The sequence below is a fragment of the Perissodus microlepis genome, chromosome 6, assembly GCF_051167445.1.
Source record: "Perissodus microlepis isolate ML-2025 ecotype Zambia chromosome 6, ASM5116744v1, whole genome shotgun sequence".
NCBI classification, from domain to species: domain Eukaryota; kingdom Metazoa; phylum Chordata; class Actinopteri; order Cichliformes; family Cichlidae; genus Perissodus; species Perissodus microlepis.
Genome location: NC_140466.1, coordinates 16275737 through 16289207, shown reverse-complemented (window position 1 = coordinate 16289207; position 13471 = coordinate 16275737). Strand labels below are relative to the sequence as shown.

Genomic DNA, 13471 nt, shown 5'->3' with positions numbered 1-13471 from the left:
CAAACTGACAGCGATGCAGAGGCAGAGACCAACACAGTGAAGACACAAAAAAGGTCTCGCTGGTCTCTTTTTAAATCCGGGAAGGTATGTTTTATGGAAAGAGTCACTGTCATCAAGCATTTAAATGAGAGCAATTAAGAGCAATGAGGCACACAGCTATGTCCTTTATATATAGCAGGTAAGAAGCACCACGGAAAAGATCCCAGCAGACCTGATTTGGGACACTTTGATTATGGAGCTTCTGGACCAAGAGAGTGGATGGGAGCATGTGTTTAACAGGTAAGAGAAAGACGTCCTCCAAAATGTTTCAACTTCAAAGCTCATGCATACATGCACATACACTGCTCAGCATCCTGACATCTTTCCTAATTTTGTGTTTGTGTTTTTACCTTTTTGGAGCAGTGTAGCATGCGGTGGAAAAATAATAGAAAGTCAAACTGAGACTATAGACTGCTTCGGGTGAGTACACGTGGTGCACAAAGACCAAAGCTCACTTTGTCAAAGTGGAGAAAATGAATTCTTTTACACTGATACTGTAAACGTTGTGCGTGTGTGTCAGGTTTCCAAACATCGGAAACACCTGCTACATGAACTCCTGCCTGCAGAGCCTCCTCAACATTGAGGAGTTCATAAGAGACATCAGGCGTCAGGAGGTTTTGTGGAGCACAGATCCAGAAGCTCAGCTCTTAAGGTGCGCTACGTCAACCTTCTACTTTCTTCAAAAACCTGAAGAACAAAGAGATCTAACAGCAGAAATGTCTGTTTACCCTTTCCTTTCTACAGAAGGCTCATTGATGTCAGGGACTGTCATGAGTCAACAGATTATGGCCTTAAAGATCACCACCTAAGAGCTTTTAAGAAGGCATTCAGCAATCAAGCTCCTGAATACACCGGCAGTGCACAGAAAGTGCGTCAGCTATTTGGACATTTCGTTTTTTGCTTTACCTTCTGATTTTGATGTACTGTTTTAAATCTCTCTGCTTTTCTTTCAGGACGCTCATGAATTCCTAACATTGTTCCTCAATGAGGTCAAAAGGCTCACACCTCACCTGGAGAGGAACGCAGCTCTCCTGGGCCAAAGTTATACCTGCCCAGTAGAAGACCATCACATTTTTAAAATGGAAAACATGAGGACATGCAAGAGGTAAGCCTGTCTTTCAGAAACGCAGAGCTGGTTGCAATATTTTCATATACCTCTTTTCCACCTACCTGATCTTTACTTTAACTACGTTACTCCTGAAATGTGTAGCTGCGGTCACCAATCATCACAGCAAGAGGAATTCACCAGCTTGTCTCTTGACCTGGTTCCAGAGGGGTCTGTTATAAACATGTTAGAGACATACTTGAAGGTAAGATCACAAATTCCAATAGAGTTGTAGTGTCAGCGATCTTAACACACCTTTTTTGTTAGTGTTTGTGTGTATGTGTGTGTGCATATGTTGAGATTTCTTTCTAACATAAAGCCTGTTTTCTCTGTGCTGTTGTTCAGGAACAAGAAATAGAATTTCGCTGTGATTGTGGAGGGACGGCCTCAGAACTGAAGTCGTCTTTTGATACACTGCCAAGGTGAGTAAGGTCACATCAGAATTGATCGACTGACCAGGTTTCCAAACTGTGGCGCATCAAATATCAGAGTTTTTCGAGACAATACTTGAGCAGTCGTTTTCTCCCATCTTCTGTTTGTGTTTGAAACTCATTCTTCTTATTTTCTACCTTGTTTGTTTTATTTTTTTTCTTTTCTGCCAGAGTTCTGATCTTGCATCTGAAGAGGTTTGGCTTTACACAAACCTACAAGATTCAGAAGGTGGATGACCCCGTCAGGCTGCAGAGGGACTTGGTGGTGCCATCCAATCAGGTAAAAACAGACTGCAGAACGTCTCAGGCTACGTCCACACTAGCCCTGATAGATTTGAAAACTCCGTGTCCACACTGCGACGGGACTGCTCCGTTTTCAAATGTATGCGTTTTCGAGAGCGTTTTCAAGATGCTGTGTTTTTCCTTGAGGAAAACGCCGTCTCAGTGTGGACGGGAGGTCAAAGCGGAGAGAAAACGATGTGTTTTCAAACGAAAACGCATTCGTGTGGACGTAGCCTCAGCAAATCAGCTTAATTATGGCACTGATGTGAGACTTTATGAAACTAACACTCTTTGGATTTGTTCCTTCTCAGGGTGGTGGCTGTTATAGTCTTGTCAGCATCATTAGTCATTATGGAGGCACAGAGTCAGGTAAAACAACAGACTTGTGACAAACAGAAAATGAAAACTTGCTACTTTTCAGTGAAGGACTCACACACAAAAGCTTTTGATGTTCTAAGAAGCACTAAGTCAAAATCACTGTTTGCTTGAATCAGTTGACTTCCAGAAGTTGGATTCATTTGTCTTAATGTGATTTCAGGACACTACATCTGTAGTTCTGTCCATCCTGAGGAGAGTCAGCACTCTACATCAGATCGCTGGCTCACCTATAATGACGCACAGGTGCTCCACACAACTGGATCTGCAGCTTGTGAGGAACAGCAGCACTCGGCCTACATCCTGTTTTACAAGAGAAACGTAAGAAGACACAGCATCTCATCCTGAAGTGAGAGAATTTTTAAATGTCCTGTTATCTTGTTAACCAGTTTTGTCTTCATTCTCAGTTCTGAAACAGGAAATGGAAGGAAGGAAGGAAGTTAAGGTCATCATCATGCTGAGAAGAAACAACACTCGTCCCAGCCCACCATCGCACACTGGAGGACAAGTACTGGTAAGTATTGCCCTCAGGAGGAAGGGTCCTCCCAGAGAGCCTGGTTCCTCCCAAGATTTCTTCCTCCAGGAGGGAGTTTTTTCTTGCCACCGTCGCCCCACATTCACTGGTCTCATCAGCAGGGACATTTTTAACATCCTAAGACCTGAACTCTTTCATGGCATGCATTTTTCATTTCTCTGTGCCATTTGGGTTGATTGGGACCTGATGAATGTAAAAACAAAGACATCAGATTCGGACTATCTTTTTTTTGTTTCTCAAAACAATGAGATCCACATATGAGGACGTTCATTTTAAATTTCGATTGAACAGTGGCAGTGTAATGTCCTCCCTCATAAGTGGATATCAGGTTTTTGAAGAGCAAAATTTTGTATTTTGGTCTAGACAACCCAAAATGTTATGTCCACATATGTGGACACCAGGTCCTAGGAGGTTAAAACAAATCTACTAGTAGTGCACCACTACTAGAGATCGTCCTTTTCTGGACCAGTGTTTGGCTTGCTCTCTGGCAACAAATTAGTGCTGTCAGTGTTAACGTTATTTTAACTAATGACGTTTACGCTGACATCACTAATTTTATAGTTATTATTATTAATATTATTATTAATTTACTTGTAAAAGAAATTAAATAAAAAAAAAACAAAGAAATTATTTAATTCTTTGTTATTTTGTTTTATTAAAATCAAAATAACAACAAAACAAAAATAACTAATAAAAAAATATTAAAAGTATTCAGCAGCGTTTTGTGAAATTTGTAATGAGCCTTAGTTAAGTTGATGTCACAGAAGTTTCTGAATCATTTAGATTGTTCAACAAACTGATTCACTCAGGTAAAGATGGTAAGCTGGAGCAATGGTACCCTTGGAGTTCAGTTTAAGTTTTCAGACAAACATTCACTCGATCAGTTGCAGCTTCTGCTTTTAAATAAATGATTTAGCTGCAAATGTTTAGCTGCAGGTAGCAAAGTCCAAAAGTGACAACATTTCCACTGCAGTCTCTCCAGAAATGGCTTATAAAATTTTGACCAAATTAGACATTTATCCTTGGATCATTGACAACCCTGTAGGGTGAAAATCTTTAATTGTACCTTTTATAACATTTTAACAAGTTACTGTCTCCTGCTGCATGTTTCCTGTTTTGGCTGAACTTCATCAGCTCAAAAAACTCACCGTGCTGTGGTGTACTAAATGACCTCATGTACAGGACACACTGAAGGCAGGTTTGCAACGTTTAATCAACAAAGTCAAGATCAGTTAACAACAGCTGAACTAAAGACTTTCTTTTTCTCATTGATAAAATGAGGTCCATGCCAATGTGCTCAAATGGGACCTCCATTAATGGTGAGGGGCATAAAGGTGCTTTTTAAATGACCAGCTGGTTCACCAGCTGACACCACTGGACGCACACCATCGGCGCACATCCAAAAATGCAAGATGGTGGTGCGCACAGATACAGCGGCTCTATGCTCTCCACTTACCCAATTTCACTGTGCAAGAAACTGCACAATGACAATAAAAAGCTCTAAGTCTAAAACAGTTTCCTGGCCAGTAAAATCGGGCAATTATTCGCTCCAGAGTTTTATCTTATTCCAGGTGACCAGCCATCGACTTGTAATGAGCCAGCTAAAACAATAATTTCTCAGTGGCTCTTCTGGCACCAACAAGTGGGTGTGTTCTTCCATCGTGCAAGTGTCACGACACACTGAACATGGTCTGTCCCTACTCGTTACAACATGTGGAAATGTCAGTGCTATGTCAGGGCGCACTATTTGACTATCAGCTCTCATCATTTGATCAAAGGGCCAGTTGCATAATGCCATTATCTTCTGTGTAGCGAATTGCTGGAACGGGCAACCCAAACGCCACGTGTCCCTGTTGGTGGTGTGTGCAGGCCTACATACTGCCCTATTGAGCTACTAAACCCCGACCAATCAGTTTTCAGATTTAAGGGGTGTGATGGCCGTCAGCTAACTGCAGCCGTTACTCTATGCATTTTCCCCCGATATTTCTTTTCCACCAGTACTATGGGGTATTTGTGAATATCCATGACTGACCCGGCCAGCTGGTCTTTGGACAGGGTCACGGCAGTTTCAAGATTTAAAAAAAATCCCTTTCACTGACAGACTGAAGGAAAGCTCCTCAAAAATGGAGGGTCTTCAAGCTCCTCAGTGGCAGGAAAAGGTTTCCCGGACCCAGTGTTGTATATTTGTTTCCCAAAAGATTGAAATAGTGGAGAGAAATCAGGTTCTGAAACCATCCAGAAGACAAAGTCTCCAACTGGTTTGTGGAAGTCCAGTTTCTCCAAATTAATCAGCGGGTGAAATGTCTCTTCATGGATGGTTTTGATTCTGTTGTTGTTCACAAACAAAGCCCTCAAAGCAGCATATGAAAGAAAGTCATCTTTCATTGTTGTCTCCAGCGTGTTAAAAGAGAGATCGAGCTCAGTGATGACTTTTGAAGCGGCTGCAGGGACTTCTCGAAGGTTTTGACTCAAACGGTCGCAGGATGTTGTTCATAGTGGTGACACTGTTGACTGGTGATTGACAAGCACAAACACAAGAAACATCATGACTTATTCTCCTGAGTGCCTGCAAAACACAAAATCAAACTCAAAGCTTTTCTCTCAGGTGCTGGTGTGGCACAATCTAATGATAAAAAAAGGTCATGCTAACAGCTTTTGGAGCACAGCTCCACAAAATAACAGCTTTTGGAGCACAAAATGCATTACAGGTAAACCCAGTACCCAAACATGTTAACAAGGATAAAGAAAAAATCTGAAACAAAAGCAGGTAGTGTGGTGATTTATGTTGTGAGGATGCTTTCACTCCCATCAAAGTCACCCAGTGTTGAGAACCCAAATGAGCCCAGAAACCTCAAGTGGCTGCAACCAACAGCGAACGCCAAGAAGTGCATGCTGAGCCAGAAACATGCAGAAAACCCAAAAGAGGCAAGACAGCACATCTTGGTCCCACTCAGGCAGTACGAACACCTGGAAAGAGGAGCCCACAGTTCAGACCCAAGGTCACTGGTAAGGACACCAGCCAGTTTTAAGTGTTGGAGATGTGATGGTCAAAATGCTTTGATTTTACATATCTTATGGAGCTGTTCGGCACTTCGGGATTGGTGGGAAAATATAATGGAGGTAATTTTCAGTGTTTTAAAAAGGAGATTTGGTATCTCACCAAAACTGTCCATACTTGGTATAACCACAGAACTTTCTGATGGAGATTTTTCCAGTTATACAAAAAGATGGATTATTTTGGCTCTTACTACGGCCAAACGGGTCCTGCTAAGACATTGGCGGAAAAAGAACCCCCCTCCCTATGAAGAGTGGCTAAAGACAATGGCTAAGTTGGCGTCTTACGAAAAAGTGACTTATGGTTTATTAGACAAATTGCCTCAATATGATTGTATTTGGTCCCCCTTTACAAGCTGGCTTTCTGTAACTTGAAGAACAGAGGAGTAATGACAGAGTGGTGGTGTGGGGATTGGTGTGCGAAGAAAGAATAGGATAACTTCCCTTTGTTTTGTTTTTTGTTGTTGTAGTGTTTTGTTTTGTTGTTGTTTTGTTTTTGTTTGTTTGTTTTTTAAACTATTTATTTATGTAGTTATCCTTAAGCTCTGTTATTGAAGTTTAAAATGAAATAAATAAAAATTGTTGATGATAAAAATAAAAATAAAAAGTTTAAACTTCAAAGCTCATGCATGCATGCACATCCAGTGCTCAGTGTCTAATTGTGTGTTTGTGTTTTTACCTTTTTGCAGTAGCGTAGTGAAACATTTGGGCGGTGGATAAATAATGGAAAATAAAATTCAGACTACAGACGGCTTCAGGTGAGTACACGTGGTGCACAAGGACCAAAGCTCACCTTCTCAACCTGGACAAAATGAATTATTTTACACTGATACTGTAAACTTTTGTTTGTGTGTCAGGTTTCCATACATCGGAAACAGCTGCTGCATCTGTAATTCTGTCCATCCAGAGGAGAGTCAGCACTCTACATCAGATCCTTGGCTCACCTATAATGACGCACAGGTGCTGCACACAACTGGATCTGCAGCTTGTGAGGAACAGCAGCACTCAGCCTACATCCTGTTTTACAAGAGAAACGTAAGAAGACACAGCATCTCATCCTGAAGTGAGAGAATGGCACGCCAGCTGCAGCCTAATCCAATCTCTCTTCTTTTCTTTTTTCGGTGCCCAGACACCCTTCAGTTTCATCATGTCATCCCTAACAATAGCTGTAGAGTTGGATGGAGGATGAAGACAGCAGAGAGCAAAAGAAACAGGTAAGAGCAGACAGGTAGTCAGAGTTAACAAAAACTTTTAAAGCCAGTGTAGCTTCTGTTTTGAACACATTTATTGATGACAATTTTACATAAATAAGCAGTGTGTTATACTGTTATCAGATGTGGAGTCTCACTAACCACTTTAATAGTGACTTGTGTCCCAAATACTGTTTATTTGTCTTAGTTACAGATAGTGAAATAAAAATGGAAAATGATTGTTTCATAATTGTATACTCAGCTTGGTCAAGACAATAATTCGAGAACGAGGGGCAGGATTTTGAATTGATGCCATTGGTGCATCTACTAAAGTTCTGGGGTCAGTTTGAATATCAGTGACCTTGACCTCAAGTTCAAAGGTCAAGTTTTCTGAAAATCTTGTGAATGCTACAACTCTGACGAGAAGTAAGTCTCCTAGGTCTTTAAATTTGTATATAGGTGAATCTACTAGGGAGCTGAAGGGTTGCACTGCGGGCCATCTGTAGAGGTGTAGAGTCAACAACCTGTCTCTGAACGTGGACAAAACAAAAGAGATTGTTGACTTCAGGAGAGCACAGTGGGATCACTGCCCACTTAACATGAATGGATCCTCTGTGGAGGTCGTCAAGAGCACCAGATTTCTTGGTGTCCACCTGGCGGAGAACCTCTCCTGCTCCCTCAACACCAGCTCCATAACCAAGAAGGCCCAGCAGCATCTCTACTTCATGCAGAAGCTGAGGAAAGCCCATCTCCCACCATCCATTCTCACCACCTTTTACAGTGGGACTAACGAGAGCATCCTAAGTAGCTGCATCACTGTCTGGTATGGTAACTGCAGCGTATTGGATCGCAGTACCCTACAACGGATTGTGAGAGCAGCTGAGAAGATCATTGGAGCCCCTCTCCCCTCCTTATAACAACCGCTTGCTGGAGGACCCCACACACCCTTCAAACACACTCTTCACCCTGCTGCCTTCTGGAAAGAGGTCCCAGAACATCCGGGCCCTCGCTACCAAACTACGGAAAAGTTTCTTCCCACAAGCCGTCAGACCCCTGAACACTCAGTGACTGCACTGGCACACGCACACCTACACACACGTCACTACCAAGCACTTATCTGCAGTATCTCACACTCATACACATACATACAGACACCAAGTTACTTTTGCACAATACTCAGCATTTTGCACATTTCCATTGTCTTGTGTCTGTATCGTCCTGTTCTGTCTAGTTTTGCACTGTTTTGTCTTGTTTATTTTTGCAGCTTATGCACACTGCACTTTATGTAGTCCTGGGTTTGTCCGTATATGTCATATATAGCACCAGGGTCTCGGAGGAACGCTGTCTCATTTCACAAGACACAAAAAAAGTGTCGCTGGTTTCTTTTTAAATTCTGGAAGGTATGTTTTATGGAAAGAGTCACTGTCATCAAGCATTTACTCATCACAGTTAAATGAGAAGAATTAAGAGCAATTTAGCACAGCTATGTCCTCAAATTAAGTTCAAAGATGTTTAAACGTTTGTTGTTTTTTTTTCACAGAAAGGTAAGTTTGAAGAGACTTGCAGGATGTTTCTCTAAATATTTTTTGTGGTGAATAAGCATTTTTGAAGCTTTTAATGAAGCTTCATGGATGATTTCTGTAAAAACTGAATTTTGATCAGAACCAAATGAAGGATTTTGTATTTCATAGGACAAACTTTAAAACTGAATTTAAAGCATGAATAAATTGTTTTTATTTTATTTAAAGATATTCCTATATATCTGCTTCATGAGCTGACAGCTCACTAAAGTGATAAATAATATGAAATAATACCAAATTTTCTAACTGGACACTTTTCATGGAGAGACTCCCTTGGTATGTTTGTTTTATGCCATTACTGATGTTGGTTTTCTTGTTTCTAAACAGAAATTACACAAACAAAACGTGGCAGAGAAGGAAATTCCTTCTACGTCTCATCAGAGGTAAAGAAATGCGCCACTCTTTAATGCTGCTGGAGATATTTATAGCAGTGGTTTAGTTGGAGCTCTTTTATTTCCCTTTTATTGGCATTTTTCTTCCACCTTGTGTATTTACATCTTTTTTACTACTTCTAGTCTTGTCTATTATTTATATGGTTGCAGAGATTAGCGTTTGAAAATGTAGAGTGTAAATGTATAAAATACATGATTTTGTTCATGTTGGTATTCCATTACAGTTATTCACTGTTATTAGCAATCTGTATTAGCAAAATGTACTCCTTCTTATAAATTTCCACAACATTTACACTTTTCTCCTGATCAGCATCCCGGATGCTTCTGTTGCTGCCACACCAGCTAACCCTGAAAATGGTCAAAAGAAGAAGAAGAAGAGAAAATGGAGACACTTCTTCTGCTGTTCCTCGGTTTGCTTTTACACAAAACATATGAAATGCACATTCTCTTTAAAATGCACTTGTTAATTTTAAGTGACTTTACTTTTTTAATAAACTTATGTTTGTTCGTCCTCTGCAGCAAACTGACAGCGATGCAGAGGCAGAGAGCAACACAGTGAAGACACAAAACAGGTGTCGCTGGTCTCTTTTTAAATCCGGGAAGGTATGTTTTATGGAAAGAGTCACTGTCATCAAGCATTTAAATGAGAGCAATTAAGAGCAATGAGGCACACAGCTATGTCCTATATATATAGCAGGTAAGAAGCACCACGGAAAAGATCCCAGCAGACCTGATTTGGGACACTTTGATTATGGAGCTTCTGGACCAAGAGAGTGGATGGGAGCATGTGTTTAACAGGTAAGAGAAAGACGTCCTCCAAAATGTTTCAACTTCAAAGCTCATGCATACACGCACATACACTGCTCAGCATCCTGACATCTTTCCTAATTTTGTGTTTGTGTTTTTACCTTTTTGGAGCAGTGTAGCATGCGGTGGAAAAATAATAGAAAGTCAAACTGAGACTATAGACTGCTTCGGGTGAGTACACGTGGTGCACAAAGACCAAAGCTCACTTTGTCAAAGTGGAGAAAATGAATTCTTTTACACTGATACTGTAAACGTTGTGCGTGTGTGTCAGGTTTCCAAACATCGGAAACACCTGCTACATGAACTCCTGCCTGCAGAGCCTCCTCAACATTGAGGAGTTCATAAGAGACATCAGGCGTCAGGAGGTTTTGTGGAGCACAGATCCAGAAGCTCAGCTCTTAAGGTGCGCTACGTCAACCTTCTACTTTCTTCAAAAACCTGAAGAACAAAGAGATCTAACAGCAGAAATGTCTGTTTACCCTTTCCTTTCTACAGAAGGCTCATTGATGTCAGGGACTGTCATGAGTCAACAGATTATGGCCTTAAAGATCACCACCTAAGAGCTTTTAAGAAGGCATTCAGCAGTCAAGCTCCTGAATACACCGGCAGTGCACAGAAAGTGCGTCAGCTATTTGGACATTTCGTTTTTTGCTTTACCTTCTGATTTTGATGTACTGTTTTAAATCTCTCTGCTTTTCTTTCAGGACGCTCATGAATTCCTAACATTGTTCCTCAATGAGGTCAAAAGGCTCACACCTCACCTGGAGAGGAACGCAGCTCTCCTGGGCCAAAGTTATACCTGCCCAGTAGAAGACCATCACATTTTTAAAATGGAAAACATGAGGACATGCAAGAGGTAAGCCTGTCTTTCAGAAACGCAGAGCTGGTTGCAATATTTTCATATACCTCTTTTCCACCTACCTGATCTTTACTTTAACTACGTTACTCCTGAAATGTGTAGCTGCGGTCACCAATCATCACAGCAAGAGGAATTCACCAGCTTGTCTCTTGACCTGGTTCCAGAGGGGTCTGTTATAAACATGTTAGAGACATACTTGAAGGTAAGATCACAAATTCCAATAGAGTTGTAGTGTCAGCGATCTTAACACACCTTTTTTGTTAGTGTTTGTGTGTATGTGTGTGTGCATATGTTGAGATTTCTTTCTAACATAAAGCCTGTTTTCTCTGTGCTATTGTTCAGGAACAAGAAATAGAATTTCGCTGTGATTGTGGAGGGACGGCCTCAGAACTGAAGTCGTCTTTTGATACACTGCCAAGGTGAGTAAGGTCACATCAGAATTGATCGACTGACCAGGTTTCCAAACTGTGGCGCATCAAATATCAGAGTTTTTCGAGACAATACTTGAGCAGTCGTTTTCTCCCATCTTCTGTTTGTGTTTGAAACTCATTCTTCTTATTTTCTACCTTGTTTGTTTTATTTTTTTTCTTTTCTGCCAGAGTTCTGATCTTGCATCTGAAGAGGTTTGGCTTTACACAAACCTACAAGATTCAGAAGGTGGATGACCCCGTCAGGCTGCAGAGGGACTTGGTGGTGCCATCCAATCAGGTAAAAACAGACTGCAGAACGTCTCAGGCTACGTCCACACTAGCCCTGATAGATTTGAAAACTCCGTGTCCACACTGCGACGGGACTGCTCCGTTTTCAAATGTATGCGTTTTCGAGAGCGTTTTCAAGATGCTGTGTTTTTCCTTGAGGAAAACGCCGTCTCAGTGTGGACGGGAGGTCAAAGCGGAGAGAAAACGATGTGTTTTCAAACGAAAACGCATTCGTGTGGACGTAGCCTCAGCAAATCAGCTTAATTATGGCACTGATGTGAGACTTTATGAAACTAACACTCTTTGGATTTGTTCCTTCTCAGGGTGGTGGCTGTTATAGTCTTGTCAGCATCATTAGTCATTATGGAGGCACAGAGTCAGGTAAAACAACAGACTTGTGACAAACAGAAAATGAAAACTTGCTACTTTTCAGTGAAGGACTCACACACAAAAGCTTTTGATGTTCTAAGAAGCACTAAGTCAAAATCACTGTTTGCTTGAATCAGTTGACTTCCAGAAGTTGGATTCATTTGTCTTAATGTGATTTCAGGACACTACATCTGTAGTTCTGTCCATCCTGAGGAGAGTCAGCACTCTACATCAGATCGCTGGCTCACCTATAATGACGCACAGGTGCTCCACACAACTGGATCTGCAGCTTGTGAGGAACAGCAGCACTCGGCCTACATGCTGTTTTACAAGAGAAACGTAAGAAGACACAGCATCTCATCCTGAAGTGAGAGAATTTTTAAATGTCCTGTTACCTTGTTAACCAGTTTTGTCTTCATTCTCAGTTCTGAAACAGGAAATGGAAGGAAGGAAGGAAGTTAAGGTCATCATCATGCTGAGAAGAAACAACACTCGTCCCAGCCCACCATCGCACACTGGAGGACAAGTACTGGTAAGTATTGCCCTCAGGAGGAAGGGTCCTCCCAGAGAGCCTGGTTCCTCCCAAGATTTCTTCCTCCAGGAGGGAGTTTTTTCTTGCCACCGTCGCCCCACATTCACTGGTCTCATCAGCAGGGACATTTTTAACATCCTAAGACCTGAACTCTTTCATGGCATGCATTTTTCATTTCTCTGTGCCATTTGGGTTGATTGGGACCTGATGAATGCAAAAACAAAGACATCAGATTTGGACTATCTTTTTTTTGTTTCTCAAAACAATGAGATCCACATATGAGGACGTTCATTTTAAATTTCGATTGAACAGTGGCAGTGTAATGTCCTCCCTCATAAGTGGATGTCAGGTTTTTGAAGAGCAAAATTTTGTATTTTGGTCTAGACAACCCAAAATGTTATGTCCACATATGTGGACACCAGGTCCTAGGAGGTTAAAACAAATCTACTAGTAGTGCACCACTACTAGAGATCGTCCTTTTCTGGACCAGTGTTTGGCTTGCTCTCTGGCAACAAATTAGTGCTGTCAGTGTTAACGTTATTTTAACTAATGACGTTTACGCTGACATCACTAATTTTATAGTTATTATTATTAATATTATTATTAATTTATTTGTAAAAGAAATTAAATTTAAAAAAAAACAAAGAAATTATTTAATTCTTTGTTATTTTGTTTTATTAAAATCAAAATAACAACAAAACAAAAATAACTAATAAAAAAATATTAAAAGTATTCAGCAGTGTTTTGTGAAATTTGTAATGAGCCTTAGTTAAGTTGATGTCACAGAAGTTTCTGAATCATTTAGATTGTTCAACAAACTGATTCACTCAGGTAAAGATGGTAAGCTGGAGCAATGGTACCCTTGGAGTTCAGTTTAAGTTTTCAGACAAACATTCACTCGATCAGTTGCAGCTTCTGCTTTTAAATAAATGATTTAGCTGCAAATGTTTAGCTGCAGGTAGCAAAGTCCAAAAGTGACAACATTTCCACTGCAGTCTCTCCAGAAATGGCTTATAAAATTTTGACCAAATTAGACATTTATCCTTGGATCATTGACAACCCTGTAGGGTGAAAATCTTTAATTGTACCTTTTATAACATTTTAACAAGTTACTGTCTCCTGCTGCATGTTTCCTGTTTTGGCTGAACTTCATCAGCTCAAAAAACTCACCGTGCTGTGGTGTACTAAATGACCTCATGTACAGGACACACTGAAGGCAGGTT

At 40.8% G+C, this 13471-nt stretch overlaps 2 protein-coding genes and 1 long non-coding RNA gene across 3 annotated transcripts; all 3 read left to right on the top strand.

Annotated features, from left to right (window-relative positions):
• Positions 1 to 67: 67 nt before the first annotated feature.
• On the top strand, positions 68 to 3263 carry LOC146385383 (ubiquitin carboxyl-terminal hydrolase 37-like). The gene is made up of 6 exons (XM_084931077.1): positions 68 to 907; positions 993 to 1349; positions 1490 to 1566; positions 1747 to 1855; positions 2169 to 2553; positions 2640 to 3263. The coding sequence occupies exons 2-5, from the start codon at positions 1242 to 1244 to the stop codon at positions 2244 to 2246; spliced, it is 372 nt and encodes a 123-aa protein (XP_084787203.1). The 5' UTR covers positions 68 to 907; positions 993 to 1241; the 3' UTR covers positions 2247 to 2553; positions 2640 to 3263.
• A 3192-nt stretch (positions 3264 to 6455) lies between these two features.
• LOC146385382 (uncharacterized) lies at positions 6456 to 8254 on the top strand. Its single transcript, XR_014800490.1, has 3 exons — positions 6456 to 6579; positions 6679 to 6856; positions 6951 to 8254. It is a non-coding gene; the product is annotated as an uncharacterized LOC146385382 (long non-coding RNA).
• Positions 8255 to 9883: 1629 nt separating this feature from the next.
• LOC146385381 (ubiquitin carboxyl-terminal hydrolase 37-like) lies at positions 9884 to 12444 on the top strand. The gene is made up of 6 exons (XM_084931076.1): positions 9884 to 10409; positions 10495 to 10851; positions 10992 to 11068; positions 11249 to 11357; positions 11671 to 12055; positions 12142 to 12444. Exons 2-5 carry the CDS (start codon positions 10744 to 10746, stop codon positions 11746 to 11748), a joined length of 372 nt encoding a protein of 123 aa, XP_084787202.1. The 5' UTR covers positions 9884 to 10409; positions 10495 to 10743; the 3' UTR covers positions 11749 to 12055; positions 12142 to 12444.
• The last annotated feature ends 1027 nt before the right edge of the window (positions 12445 to 13471 follow it).